The 13,483-nt window shown below is 42.4% G+C and overlaps 1 protein-coding gene across 9 annotated transcripts in view; it reads left to right on the top strand.

Moving 5' to 3' along the window:
- Nucleotides 1-13,483, top strand: part of Magi1 (membrane associated guanylate kinase, WW and PDZ domain containing 1) — a 623,549-nt gene that overhangs the window by 481,207 nt on the left and 128,859 nt on the right. For all 9 annotated transcript variants that reach the window (XM_051154941.1, XM_051154943.1, XM_051154942.1 and 6 more), the window contains exon 3: nucleotides 6,940-7,059. In XM_051154941.1, the coding sequence (XP_051010898.1) occupies nucleotides 6,940-7,059 (120 nt within the window). The remainder of the gene's footprint in view (nucleotides 1-6,939; nucleotides 7,060-13,483) is intronic.

Here is a 13,483-nt window from a genome sequence, read left to right as displayed (position 1 = left end):
TAAGATGATTAAAGAGGACTTTAATGATTAACACTTGGAGTTTTAAAAGTAAAATCAGGTGGAAAAATAGTGCCACCTTCCCTGTAACTTCATTTGCACTATGTTCTTATTCAGAACCGAAGGTATGCAATACTGACCTTGCTGTTAGCTCCCTGTCACTTGGGAAGCCTTGGAACCCACTGTTATTGTAGCTCACTGGAGCCTTATAATTTGTTTGCATGTTTCTGTGGTGAATAGATTAAAATTGAAGGTGTTTGAGTAGAGTGTCAAAGACACTCTTAAAGTACTTCTTAGTCATTTTATTCAGTTTATAAGATGCATAAATAAGTACATACCCCCGCCCCCTCCGCCTCGTCGACACAGTTCCAAGTATGAGAGGTATGTACTGAAAGGGGTAGCCGTTTCCTCTCCACCCATTTCTACAGCCACCTTCCTGAGGTGCCTGGTATCAAGAGTTTAGCATTCCTCTACCCGTTTAACTGTTGCAATATAAACTTATAAAGCATAGGCTCTTTACTCTCTGTTCTTAGGTTTAATGTAGCTATAGTCGCTTATTATTCTGTGACTCGTTTGTGTCACTTCAGTGCACATCGCTAGCACTCCTCCTGGCAACTGCCTGCCGTCTAACCATTCTTACCATGTGCAGTTACACAGCTGAAACTGTTCCAGGGGGCAGATCCATGGTGCTCAGTCCCATCTCTTCCCTCCCCCGACCCCCTGTGTAGGCCTGTTTTCCTTTCCCTCCTGATCTTATTTTGTTTAATTTCTTACAACCCATGCTACCACAGATATCTAAAAAATATATGTATCCCCCCACCCCCACCCCCCCGCCGCCGCCAACAAGCAACCAATAAGGACCAAATAGAATTTTTAGAACAAAAGCAGAGACTTTGACTGGATCATTTTTCAAAGCCCTTACAGGCTTTTAAATAGCAGTTCAAGATGTCTTGCTGTTTAATATAAGTGTGTTTCTTGTTATTTTGAGAGCCAGAAGTCTTTGGGGGACTGTATCAAACACAGTATAAAACCAGCGACTCAGATCTCCTTTCAGGGAGATGTGTATTGGCTAGTCTGCTTTTCACATTTAAAGTAACTAATATTGAATCCAGTCCCACAGCCTCAGTAGTCCCACCTCCCTCCCTGCCCCTGATGTGGGTGTGTATGTACATGTTTGTGTGCAGGTGTATGTAGTTGTGTGTACATGCAGAAGCCAAAGGTGGACTTTGGGCATCTTTTCTATTCTCTCTCCACCTTGCTTTTTGAGGTGTATTGTAGTCTCTCATGGAACCTGGCGCTCACAGATTGGCTAAACTGACTGGCCAGAAAGCTCTGCCATATTTCTCACTCTTACATTGGCATTACAGACTCACATTTCTTCTGGCTTTTTTGTGGGTGCTAGGGATCTGAACCTCGATCTTCATGTGAGCACAGCAATCACCATATCCCCTGAGTCATTTCCTAGGCCCAGGAGCCACTTTTCAACAGGCACATGTGGGTAGAGCCTGCATGTTAGTCAGCACCAAAATGGCGGAAGGTTCTTTAGGGCCGGGCTAGTATAGACTATGGAAGATGATCTCCTGTCATTCAAGCCCTTTATACGGCTGTGGACAGGGTACTTTCCTTGCCTGAATCAAAATGAATATAATGTTACTCCTACTTCTGTGGTTTCTTGTGCAAATTAAATATATTGTTGATTATATGCTTAATGCCTGTCTCTAAGTAAACATCTAGGAGCTAGAAGCTGTTGTTTCCCCCACTGTTTGATAGTCTCCTTTTCTGGAAGAGGAGAAACACTGTGTTTATGAGCTTAAAGCTAATAACTGGAAGATATTGCTGGCCTGGTTTCCAGCTCGACAAACAGAAGGTAGCATTTTAGGCTGCAGAAAACCCGAGTTTGTTAGCCTGGTATATTTTTATGTGTCTTCCTAACATGATAGAATTTGTTTTACTTCTCTTCTTTCAGGAAGTAACCCTTCTGGCTTTGTTAGAAGCACGGTTTGTAATAATTGTGCCCACCCCAGATGGCTCCTGAAATCCCTTTGAAATGCCATCTGTCAGGCGTGTGTCCAGCCAGCAGCCTGTCATTCTGTTACAAGAAAAGAAGAGGCGGGGCCCCTCCCTGTGGCCTTTCTTCCCCAGCATCCTCTCTGAATGGATCCTGGGAAGTTGGCCCAGACCCAGAGTGGGTTGCTCAGAACATCCCTGGGAGTAACCCTCTTGGTAGCCTATAGCAAGGACAGGTTTCTTCTGGGTAATAAGCCCTGTGCGTCCAATGGGTGGAGACTCACCCGCCTTCCAGCCTCCTCCCTGCAGCTCAAAAGCTGTTTGAAGCAGATTTGTTTTCTTAGGAAGACAGTGTCTCTAGTAGTTTCACTTTTCTCATAAAATGTAATTTTTGAAATTCCTGATTATTTCTAATCCTTTCAGGAAATTAAGACCCAGGGGTGACTGTTGTCTTTAAAGTAAATCTGACAAATTGGATGTAAAAAGACTCGGCAAATATGAGCCAGAGCAGGCTGAGGGAAAGCACCACTCCCTAGTCTAGGAAGGCATTAAAGACTCAAGGAATCCTTTGTTTGGTTTTATTTTCTCCTCGTCCTTTGAATGGATTGGGTTGATGGAATCGGAGGATGGAGGAGGCTGAGTGTGAGTTTGCCCTAGGAACAGACTTTAAGCAGATCCTCTCACAGCCTGTCCAGAGAGCTCCTCTTCCTGCTGCACACTGGGATTTCCCAGGATGACATTGGCTACTGGCACATTACAAGTTGCTGACCAAACAACTTTTTCTCTTGGCTTCCGGACCTCACCCTCTTTTGCTTCTTCCTCCCCGATTCCTGCTCAGCTGTATTCCAGAATCTTCCTCCCGTTCCTAGTGTAGGAAGTGGGTCTTCCCGCCCAGCCAGTGCTTCTACACACTCTGCTCCGGTTCTCTTTATCACTAGTTTGCTTTCAGGTGCCCCTGGCTTGCTAACTGACCCCTCCTAATGTCTCACTCTTCACTTGACCTTGAGATTCACAAGGTCATTCTTCCTCCTCTGCACCAAAGTGTCTAATCTCAAATTGAACATGACCAAGGTGGGCCTTTGGCCTTCCCCCTTGCAACAATTTATTTCATGATCTTAATTTTTATTAATGACATCGCCTTCCTGGCAGGAGAGGGGATATTTAAAAGAGAGACCCTTGTATCATCAGACGATTGAAACAATGGGCCCCCCAAAACCTAAATGTTCCCTGGAAACCTCATCCTGGGCGAAGGAAAAGGCTGGCATCCTAGTACCAGCCAAAGGAGGAACTTATCTCCCCTCCACCCCACTCCCATAGGATTCCACACAGTCCTGACTGCTCATCGGATCACTCTGTGAGATAGACTGGACAGTGATGGGCAGCATCACACCCTGACTGGAGCTGCTTAGCTATGCAGACCTTTTGTGCTCCGTGTAAACCTACCCCTCATGGCAGCACCCTGAAGATGGATTATCAGCCCTCTCTACTTGCTCTTCTTCTCAGCCTGCCTACACTGAGTTGCCTTCTTTCTGCTTTTCTTGACTCCTTGTCTTTTTGATATATGGAGAACGCTTCATCAAACTAGCTTATTGGAGCTTCCAAACCCAGGGTTTGGCCCTGAGATTTCCAGTAACAGCGTGACGTGATGAGTTATACTTTCCCCGCTCCATGCTTCATTTTTATGTACACTGGTGGTTTGCCTGCATGCGTGTCTGGTCAGCGTGTGTGTGAAATGCACACAGAGGCCACAAGGGGGCATCAATCCCCTGTGACTGGAGTCACAGCCAGTTGTTGGTGGCCACTGTGTGCGTGCTGACAATCAAACCTGGGTCCTCAGGAAAAACAGGCATTGCTCTTAGCCTGTTGAGCAATCTCTGCAGCCCTGAGTTGTTATGCTTTTAATAGTCTGTGCTATAGTGGTTTAAGATATACATGTTTCATAGTAGAACTCTGACTGTTGCTTATCCCCTGTACCTCCTGTTCGTTCTCTGATCCTCTCTGTCTTGGGATGCTGTGACTGTCCCTGATTTGTCATCCTTCTTTCCATGCCCACTTCCCCTACTCTACCCATAGCCGGCTCTCTGTAAAGCCAAAGATCTTTCAGAACTAAATGTTGAGTCAAGCCCCTGCCATGCTGTAACCGTCCAGTGGCTTCCTGTCTTTCTTCAGAGTACAAAAGGGAAGCGTTTCCTCTGGCCCCGTTCTGAAGCCTCTTGCTTTCATGTTCAACTGGTCCCTGTCTGTTACAGAGCTACTATCTCTTCTTGCCAATCTCCAGCTTGCCAAGCCACGCCCACACCAGAGCCTCCAGCTTGTCCCACCTCCCACCCCCCACCCTCCACCCCCCCAGGCCCCCAGGCCTGTGAAACATCTTTGACACCTCGCAGGTGCCAGGCTTTTCCTGGTTCCCAATCTCCAGTTGCTTTTCTACTTCTTAGCTTGCCTCCTTCCTCATCCCAGCCTTCTAGGCTACATGGCGCTAGAATGCTTTCTAGGACAATCTTTTTACCTAAAATAACACTCTGTGCTTCTGCACACACATGCATTTTGTTGTTGTTGTTGTTGTTGTTGTTTTGTTTTTGTTTTGTGTGTGGGGTTTTTTTTTTTTTTTTTTTTTTTTTTTGGTCTCACAGTAAAACGACAGGTTTTGTTATAGCAAGAACTTTGCTGAGACTTGGAGAGATGGCTCAGTGGTTAAGAGCACCATTTGCTCTTCCAGAAGTCCTGAGTTCAATTCCCAACACCCAGATGGTGGCTCCGAACCACCTATACTGGGATCTGATGCCCTCTTCTGGCAGGCAAGTGTACATGCAGATGGGGCACTCGTATACATAAAATAAATATATAAATAAATATTTAAGAAAAAATAATTTTGCTTTATTTACTAATGCTTTCTTTGTGCTTTTTGTCATTACTTGGCATGCATTGGGACCTCAGAAAATACTAAGTAATTGATATAGACAATGGCATTTGTATTCATACATACATGTATACATTTTTGTATAACTACAGAGTGTTATAGTGGAATTGGAAGTATAATACTTTGTAAACTCACTTAATTCTAACAAAATAAAGCAATACTCACTAACAATTACCGACTGCAAGTATTAGCTCGCTAGACTTGTTCAGCAAGCCTGTGGTGTAAGAACTGTTGTCAGCCCTGTCTTGCTAAGAGGACACTGAGAAGTAATAGGAACTAAGGGCATGCCTGAGACTCTAAGTAGAGAGCCAGACGGTGAATCTGTCCTTCCCATCCAGACCTTTGCCCTCTAGTGGTATACACTGCTCTTTATTCTCTCAAGTACTAACTGTGTGCTGGTATCTGAATTTGTTTGTTTGTTTTGCCTTTCTAGAGTTGGAACATGCTAAACAAGCATTAATGATCCTAGCCTGTGATAATTGGGATAGAAGTTTAAAGACAGCGCCCTACCCCTTATCCACTCAGGGGACCAGGCCAGCAAAGTATAGAAGTAAGGTCCTGGGTGGCACTCAGTAGCCTCTTTGCCTGAAAGCCATGTGCCGGATAATACTTGCAGTCAGAATTTGTTCTATTTTATTAGAATTATTTTATTAGAATTAAATGAGTTCATAGAGTCTTATACTTCCAATTCCACTATACAATTTGTAATTATACAAATATGTATACATGTATGTGTGTATATAAGTGTTCCCCTTCTGTGGAAGAATTGAGGCTATCTTGTAAGACATTTGAATTTTAAGTATTTTAAATTTTGGGTGCACTGAGGGATTCAGCCTGATCAAGGTATGCAACAGTCAGTAAGGGTTTCAACCTGTGGAACTTATAGGTAGCTACACAGGATATGCATGTCGACGCTGTCTTATACACAGTTAAGATTGTTATGTATAGCCCTCTGGGTATTAGAACTGTGGTTCATATACAGTTGCTTATTTAATTGCTTTACAATTGCAGACCTTAAATCACCACCATTGATGATGCCTTGTGAACACAGCTTAGTCTTCCCTAGTTGTAGGCTGGCAAGGTTGACATAGGATCAGAAGTCATATTGTATAGCTCCGGTTTTGTTTCTCCTAACGTTAATGGCAGCTTCCCAAGAAAGATTGCATCTTTATTTTCTCTCTCTCTCTCTCTCGCTCTCTCGCTCTCGCTCTCTCACTCTTTTTTTTTTTTCTTTTTTTTTTTTTTTTTTTTTTTTTTTTTTTTTTTTTTTTTTTGGCGTATACGTGAACCACGTCCCCCTTGCTGCTTCCTTATTTGGTTGACAGGGCTGAAATGTGATAGATAGCTTTACAGTTCAGAGCCTGGGCAGAATGTCTTAATTCCTCTCTGTGGCCCGTGTTGTTTTCTAAGAGTAATGGATACATTGATTAGCCATTGAGAGTGTGAACAGATTAATTCAGGGGGAGTTTTCCTTTTATACACAGTGTCCTTTCTCTGTCCTTGGAGCACATGGGTGTCCACGTTTTACGGAACATAGTAATTACCTGGAGAGAAGCAGCAGTTTAATCCCTGGTTGATGTCCAAGCACAGATTGGGCAGTTGGATCTCTGCGCTGCTGAGCCTATGCAATGGGTGTCATTTTCTTCAAAGGCCAGATGGGTTGAGAACAAGCATTTCAACCCTTTGGGCTCTGAACTCAGGGTAGATAACTTTGTAGCACTTCCTAGAGTCCTGAAACCTGATAACTATGAACATTGCCCATGTAGCATTGAATTCAAACTTTCCTTTGCTTGCTTCATTAAAAATAAATAGAAATGCTAAAGCTTACCTGTTTTCCCTTTCCCCTGCAGGTGGGAATGGGGAGGAATTGTTGTATTAGAAAGCTGCTTTTCATGGGCCCCTGCTTGAGTTGTAGGCAGGCCAGCTTACTGAGCAGGTTTGTTTAATTACTCAAGTTGGAACTCCCTGTTCTGATGGTCTGATGGCATCCTGGGCTTTTGTCTTTTCTGCTGCAGGCACAACCCGATCTCCCAGAGAAGGAGAAGTGCCTGGCGTGGATTACAGCTTTCTGACTGTGAAGGAGTTCTTGGACCTTGAGCAGAGCGGGACCCTGTTGGAAGTCGGCACCTATGAAGGTGAGCTGCCCTGTTGTCCTGCCCTGCCCTGCCCTGCATCCCCAGGACCTGCAGTGGTCCAGGCAGAGTCTAAAGCAGGAGGAAGAGACTGGTTTACCTTAATGTGTTTCATGCTAATAAGACATGGAAAGGCTTGGCAGCTCTCTGTGCAAGTGGTTTTTCTCTTTTACCAATTAACCTTAATGGCTTCAGTCTTGTGTTGTGATTTAGTCATGTGTACTGCTTCACTGACTCACAGGTCATCTCAGTGTGACCCTAGAGAAGTTGTTGTTTTTATCTTTAAGAAATGGAATTTCATTTTTACCAGAAGATGGCTTTACCTGGAAGTGTATTTACACAGTTCATAAAGAAACAGCAATGAGTATCGCCTACCTATGCCAGGCTACTGCCTACCTGACTTGAATTTAGTGTGATGAACAATGTGACTGATGACCAGAGCTCCTGATTTTTCTTTGAAATTCATTTGAGTATTAATATGCATGCATGTGTACACCTCGTTGTGTGTTCATATGTTCCTGTGTACACTCAGGACTGTGTGCACTGCATGCTTTTGATGCCTTGTTCTATGTCTTGTTGTGTCTTAAGAGGTCCTTGCCATTCAGTAATAGAGAACATCTTGATTTCTTTTCTCAAATCACTCTTATGAGTGTGTCATAGTTTATTTAGTTTTTTCCCTCTGGGTGAGCATTTGGGTTAATTTTTTCAATGATTTGAAGATTTGTGAAACACCGAATCCCTACTCTGATCTACCCAATGGACAGGACATTCTCCACAGTTATGTGTAGAGCAGGGACTGACTCAGACATGAACTCTGGTGCTCCATATTTGACCACCTACCTTTTGGGGGGAGGCCTGGTGGCACTCAAAGAAAGAATAAGCAAGCTACCAAGATGAGACTTGATAGCCTATGACCATATAGTGGAGGAGGAGGTCCCCCTCGGTCTTAGACCTAGGGGAGGGGAATAGGGTGAAAGCGGGAGGGAGGGAGGAATGGGAGAATACAAGTGATGGGATAACAATTGAGTTATAATCTGAATAAGTTAATAAAATTAAAATTTAAAAAAATAAAATAAAAATATTTGTAATTTTTGCTGTCTCAGAACACTACTGTATTTAATAACATGAACATTAGCTATAGCTATAGGGTGAGTTTCTATAAATGAAATGTCACTACCAAATAGGGGAAAAATATACTTCCTTACTTGGCTTTGGGGTTATATTATAATTTATCTAACTAGTTCTTTATGTGTGTATTTTTTCATAGCTGATTTTAAATGCTTCCTTTCAAAATTGACATCCAATAATTATGCTTACAGGGTACAACCTGATATTTATTCATATGTGAGGATCAGACCAGGGCACTTGACATACACCTGGAGCCGCAGAGCTGGGGGGGCACTGAAACTGGAGGTCATGAGTTTGACACTAGGGTGGGCTATAAGTGATGCACTGATTGTTTGTGTTGGGGATATTCAGAATCCTTTTTATTGGCAGTTTTGAAGTATATAATTAATTGGTGACAGCCACAGTTAGTCTCTCGTGCTATAGAAGATTAGAAATTCTTCCTCTTAGCTAATTGCATCCATGCTGTTGGTAACCATCTCCCCTGCGTCACACACTCTTACCAGCCTCTACCTGCTACTCTTATACTCTCCTCTCTCCTGTTAAGTCTTGCACATGCAAGTAAGAACATGAGTTATTTGTCTTTCTGTTCTGATTTATTTATCCAACCTAATGTCTTCCATGCTCATCCATATTGACACCAATGATAGGTTTTTATTTTTGTTTTTGAGGCAAGTCGTATGTAGTCCAGGCTGCCATGCTACTCAATATGTAGCTGAGGATGACCTTGAACTTGTCATCGCTCTTCCTCCAGCTCTCCAGTGCTGAGGTTACAGCCTGCAGAGCCACTCCTGCTTTCTGAGGTGCTGGAGAATCATCCCAGGGCTTCTGGCATGCTGGCCAAGTGCTGCTTCAGGTGATCTACGTCCTTAGCCCCAATTTTTATGACTTTTTGTTGCTGAATCATAATCCATGGTCCATATAAGTGTTGTTTTCTTCATGCATCCATTTCTTGAGCAGACTGCGGTTGATGTCATGGGCTGACCGTTGTGAACAATGACCAACACAATGTGTTCTCCTCAGACTTCATCCGTATCCATGCACATCACATGCATGCACATTAGATATACATATATACTCAGGAGAGGAATTGCTGAACCATACGGTAGTTTTATTCCTAGATTTCTTAGACATTTCTGTATTTTTTTTTCCTACTGGACAGATGCTTACATTAATTGTTCAAGAATTGGCCTTCCCCTGCAGGTTTGCTGTGTTCTGCTTTTGGTCTTTGTGGTCTTTGGCCACTCTCCCTGGAATGGGACAATACCTTATTACGGTGTAGATTTATGATGACGACTGATACTGAGGTATTTTTATGTGCTTGTTGACTGTTTATATGTCTTTAAAAACATTATATTCTATGAAAACAATATTATAGCTTGATTGTTCTTTGGAGTGCTGTTATTTGAGACTGAATAGCATAATATGATACAATTAGGTTAAATTACAAATTTACTCATAATCTCTCCAACTCTTAAATTTTATGTGTATTGGATAATCACAAAGAGAACATCAAGATTAAAAACAAAAGGTAAATAGAGTGATGATTATGGACCTGCCTGCGCCCCTCCCTGCCTGAGGACCACATGTGCATTGCTTAGCCCCCTTTCCAGGCTGGTGCTGCCAAACCCACTCATGCCCATGTCTGCTCTCCAGTTACTTCTCTCCAGGGAGATACCCTACACTCTGATGCCTGACTCCACCTGCTCCCCAAACCTGCCTGAGTACTACGTGTCCCATTCCTAGATATCCTTTTGGTAGGGACCCTAGACTCCGCTACAGCTCCACTTAACTCCTTCCCCTGCCTGAGGATCATGTTTCTTGTGTCGGCCCTTATACCCCACTCTTCAGATAGGGGACTGCAGGCTCACACTGTCAATTCCACTCACCCCTGCTGCCCAACGGATATACCTAAGCAGACTCCTGAGGATTGTCTGTAAGAATCTTCCTCTTCCTCTTCTTCCTCTCTCTCCTCCCCTCACCCCCAGGGTCTCACTATGTAGACTGTCCTGAAACTGGCTCTGTAGACCAGGCTGGCTTTCAGCTTACAGAGATCTGCTGGCCTCTGCTTCCTGAGTTCTGGGATTGAAGGTGTGCCCAGCTGCTATATATTTTCAGGTCTATGACATTGGCAATTGATTGGATACGTCATCACAAACCAAACCATTTACTAATTAAAATATGACAGCGCAGTGTCATTTAGAATTCTTTGTTTTTTTAATTGAAAATAGATGTATGTCGTACGATATATTCTAATCATGGTTTCCTGTTCCCCAGCTCCCCCAAGATTCCCCTCTACTTCTACAGAGGCTCTCTCATACTCAGATATTACCCCTAGCCTAAACTGAACTGGAATTACCTCTATCAAGTACCATCACTGAGTTGCCCCAGGACTAAACCCTAAACTTCCCTGAGACTGATCAATATTCTGCTGGCATACAGCCCTACAGATTGCTATAGCAGTAAACAGAGATTTAAAACATTACTCAACAAAGGAAAGGCAAGTTATACGTACCAAGAGACCTTACCAAAGACCTAACTCTAGTTGACTAGGTCCCATCACCAAAGCACAAACAATGTCAATAACCAACATGATAGATCAGCACCAAAAATTAGTATTCCTGTAGTAATTGTCTTAAGAAAGGCAACTTAGATGATGTATAAAACAATGTTCTTGAAATAACAACAAGAAAATAATTAAAAACCTCAAAGAGGATCTGAGTAAATAAGGGAATGAAGAGAATAGGTAACATGAAATAAAGTAATTCATGATGTGTAAATAGAATTTAATAAAGAGAACCTCAAGAGGAAATTATATGAAACAAATCTCAAAGTAAAAGTTTCAGGAATTGAAACAAAATATTCAGAGGAAAGACTCACCAATAGATTGGATCAAGAGAAAGTGAGAATATTAGGTATTAAGACAACCTAGAAGAATTGGATCTCTTAGTGAAAAACGTGTTAAATAAAAACAACAAAAGTAACAGACACAACATCATAGAAGGACCCCTAGGACACTAAAAAGACAAAAGTACCCCGGAATAGCAGGTATAAAAAGAGACTCAGGTCAAAGACACAGAAAATATTGCCAACAAAATCAAAGAAGAAAAATTTCTTAATCTATGGAAGGAGATGCCTGTCAGAAACTAAGAGGCATTCAGAACAACAAGTAGACACAACCAGAAAGAAACTTTCCACACCTAACAGTCGGATAGTAAATGTACAGAGCAACAACAACAAAAAACAACAACAAAAAAAGAATATACAAGAAGAAGAAGAGAGGAGCTCAAATTTCAGTGGAAACTGTGAAAACCTGAAGTGCTTGGATGAGTTATAAAATACCACAGATACCAGTCTAGTTTACTATACTCAGCAGAATCACCAGTTATATCAAAGGAAATTTTTTCTATAATTAAAACAGATTTAAGGAATTTATGGCCACTAAGCCAGCTGTACAGGGGAAATGGTAAGAGGAGGTTAAACATGCCCAAGAAGGCATAGGAAATAAACTTAATCAAACTTAATTTAATTTGAATAGAACACTAATTAAAAGGTGTCCAATAAAGTATTACAGAGTAACAGCAATTAATACATATTGCTCAATAATAACTCTTAATGGTCTCAACTCCCCAGTAAAGACACATGGACTAACAATAGATTAGAAAATAGTAGACATCTTTTTTTTGCTGCCTCCAGGAAACATGCCCCCACTATTGATGATAAACACTAACTTAGGGTGAAATGATGGGAAAAGATATGAACTTATAAACAAGTAGAATAGTTATTCTAATATTTGTGGAAATTGACTTCAACTGCCATATTTTCCAGCATATAAAACGACTTTTAACTGCCCCCCCCCCCAAAATCCATGCCAAAGTCAGAGGCTCGTCTTATACACTGGATGCTTACCTGCAGCTTACTTCCCCTTGCTTCATATGTCCAGGGCATAGTGGCGGCCGAGGTGGGGCAGGGGGTCGGGCGTGTGCCGCAGCCAATTCCCCACTCTGTCCGGGGAGTATGAAGCAGGGAGGAACAAGCAAGCTGCACACATCTTCCTGTACCTCAAGAATTAGAACGTGAGCGTGGACTGGCTATCCACCAGAACCCAGCCATTCGACTTAGAGGGCCGCACATCTTCGGGTTGAGTGTGGAATGCACCTTAAAGGGGCAGTGTAGACTGGCACTGGCTGTCTGCTGGCATTTAATAAAGCACCTAGCTATCTCTGTCCTGCCTGCAAATAGACACATGCCAGAGTCTGCTGCATACAGTGTGTATTGGAAGAGGGGTAGTCTTTTTTAAAATATTTTATTAGCTTATTCATATTATATTTCAATTGTTATCCCATCCCTTCTATCCTCTCATTCCTCCTTCTCTCCCACTTTCCCCCTATTCCCCTCCCCTATGACTGTGACTGAGGGGGACCTCCTTCCCCCTGTATATGCTTATAAGGCATCAAGTCCTTCCTCTGAGTGCCTTCCTCTGAGTGCCACCAGGCATCCCCATCCAGGGGATGTGGTCAAATATAGGGCACCAGAGTTCATGTGAAAGTCAGACCCCACTCTCGACTCAACTGTGGATAATGTCCTATCCATTGGCTAAATCTGGGTAGGGGTTCGAAGTTTACTGCATGTATTGTCTTTGGCTGGTGCCATAGTTTGAGCAGGACCAAGAGGAGTAGTCTTATGACAAGTATATCCCCAGAGTCTATATTTTAACTGGAAAAATTGGGGGTCGTCTTATACACTCTGTAGTCTTGTACACCGGAAAACACGGTAATCGAAAGATAAGAAGGAAATATTCATACTCATCAAGGTATTAATCCACTAACAGGTATTACACTTTAACCATATATGCACAAAATATAAGAGTATACTCAATTTCATTAAAAAAATCACTATTAGATATAAAACTACATATTGACTCCAACATGGTGATGGTGGGTGATTTTGTTAAATAAGGGGTGGGGGATACGAAGCCTGTACTAAGAAACTCTTGAGTTAAAGACTATAATAAATCAAATGGCCCTAACAAATTATCCATTCCACCCAAACGCTAAAAAATATGCTTTCTTCTCAGCAGCCCATGGAACGTTCTGCAAAATAGACAACATATTATGACCAGAAGCATGTCTTAGCAAATATAGAACAATTGAAATCACACCCTGCCTTCTGTGTGACCATAAAAGAGTAAGCCAGATTCCAACAGCGATAGAAACTACAGAAGGCACACAGACTCTTGGAAATTATACAACACACTGCCATATGACAATTGGATCAAGGGAGTGATCAAGAAGGAAATGAA

The sequence above is a fragment of the Acomys russatus genome, chromosome 13 (assembly GCF_903995435.1).
Source record: "Acomys russatus chromosome 13, mAcoRus1.1, whole genome shotgun sequence".
NCBI classification, from domain to species: domain Eukaryota; kingdom Metazoa; phylum Chordata; class Mammalia; order Rodentia; family Muridae; genus Acomys; species Acomys russatus.
Note: the sequence above shows the minus strand (reverse complement) of the source record. Positions and strands in the feature narration are given on the sequence as shown.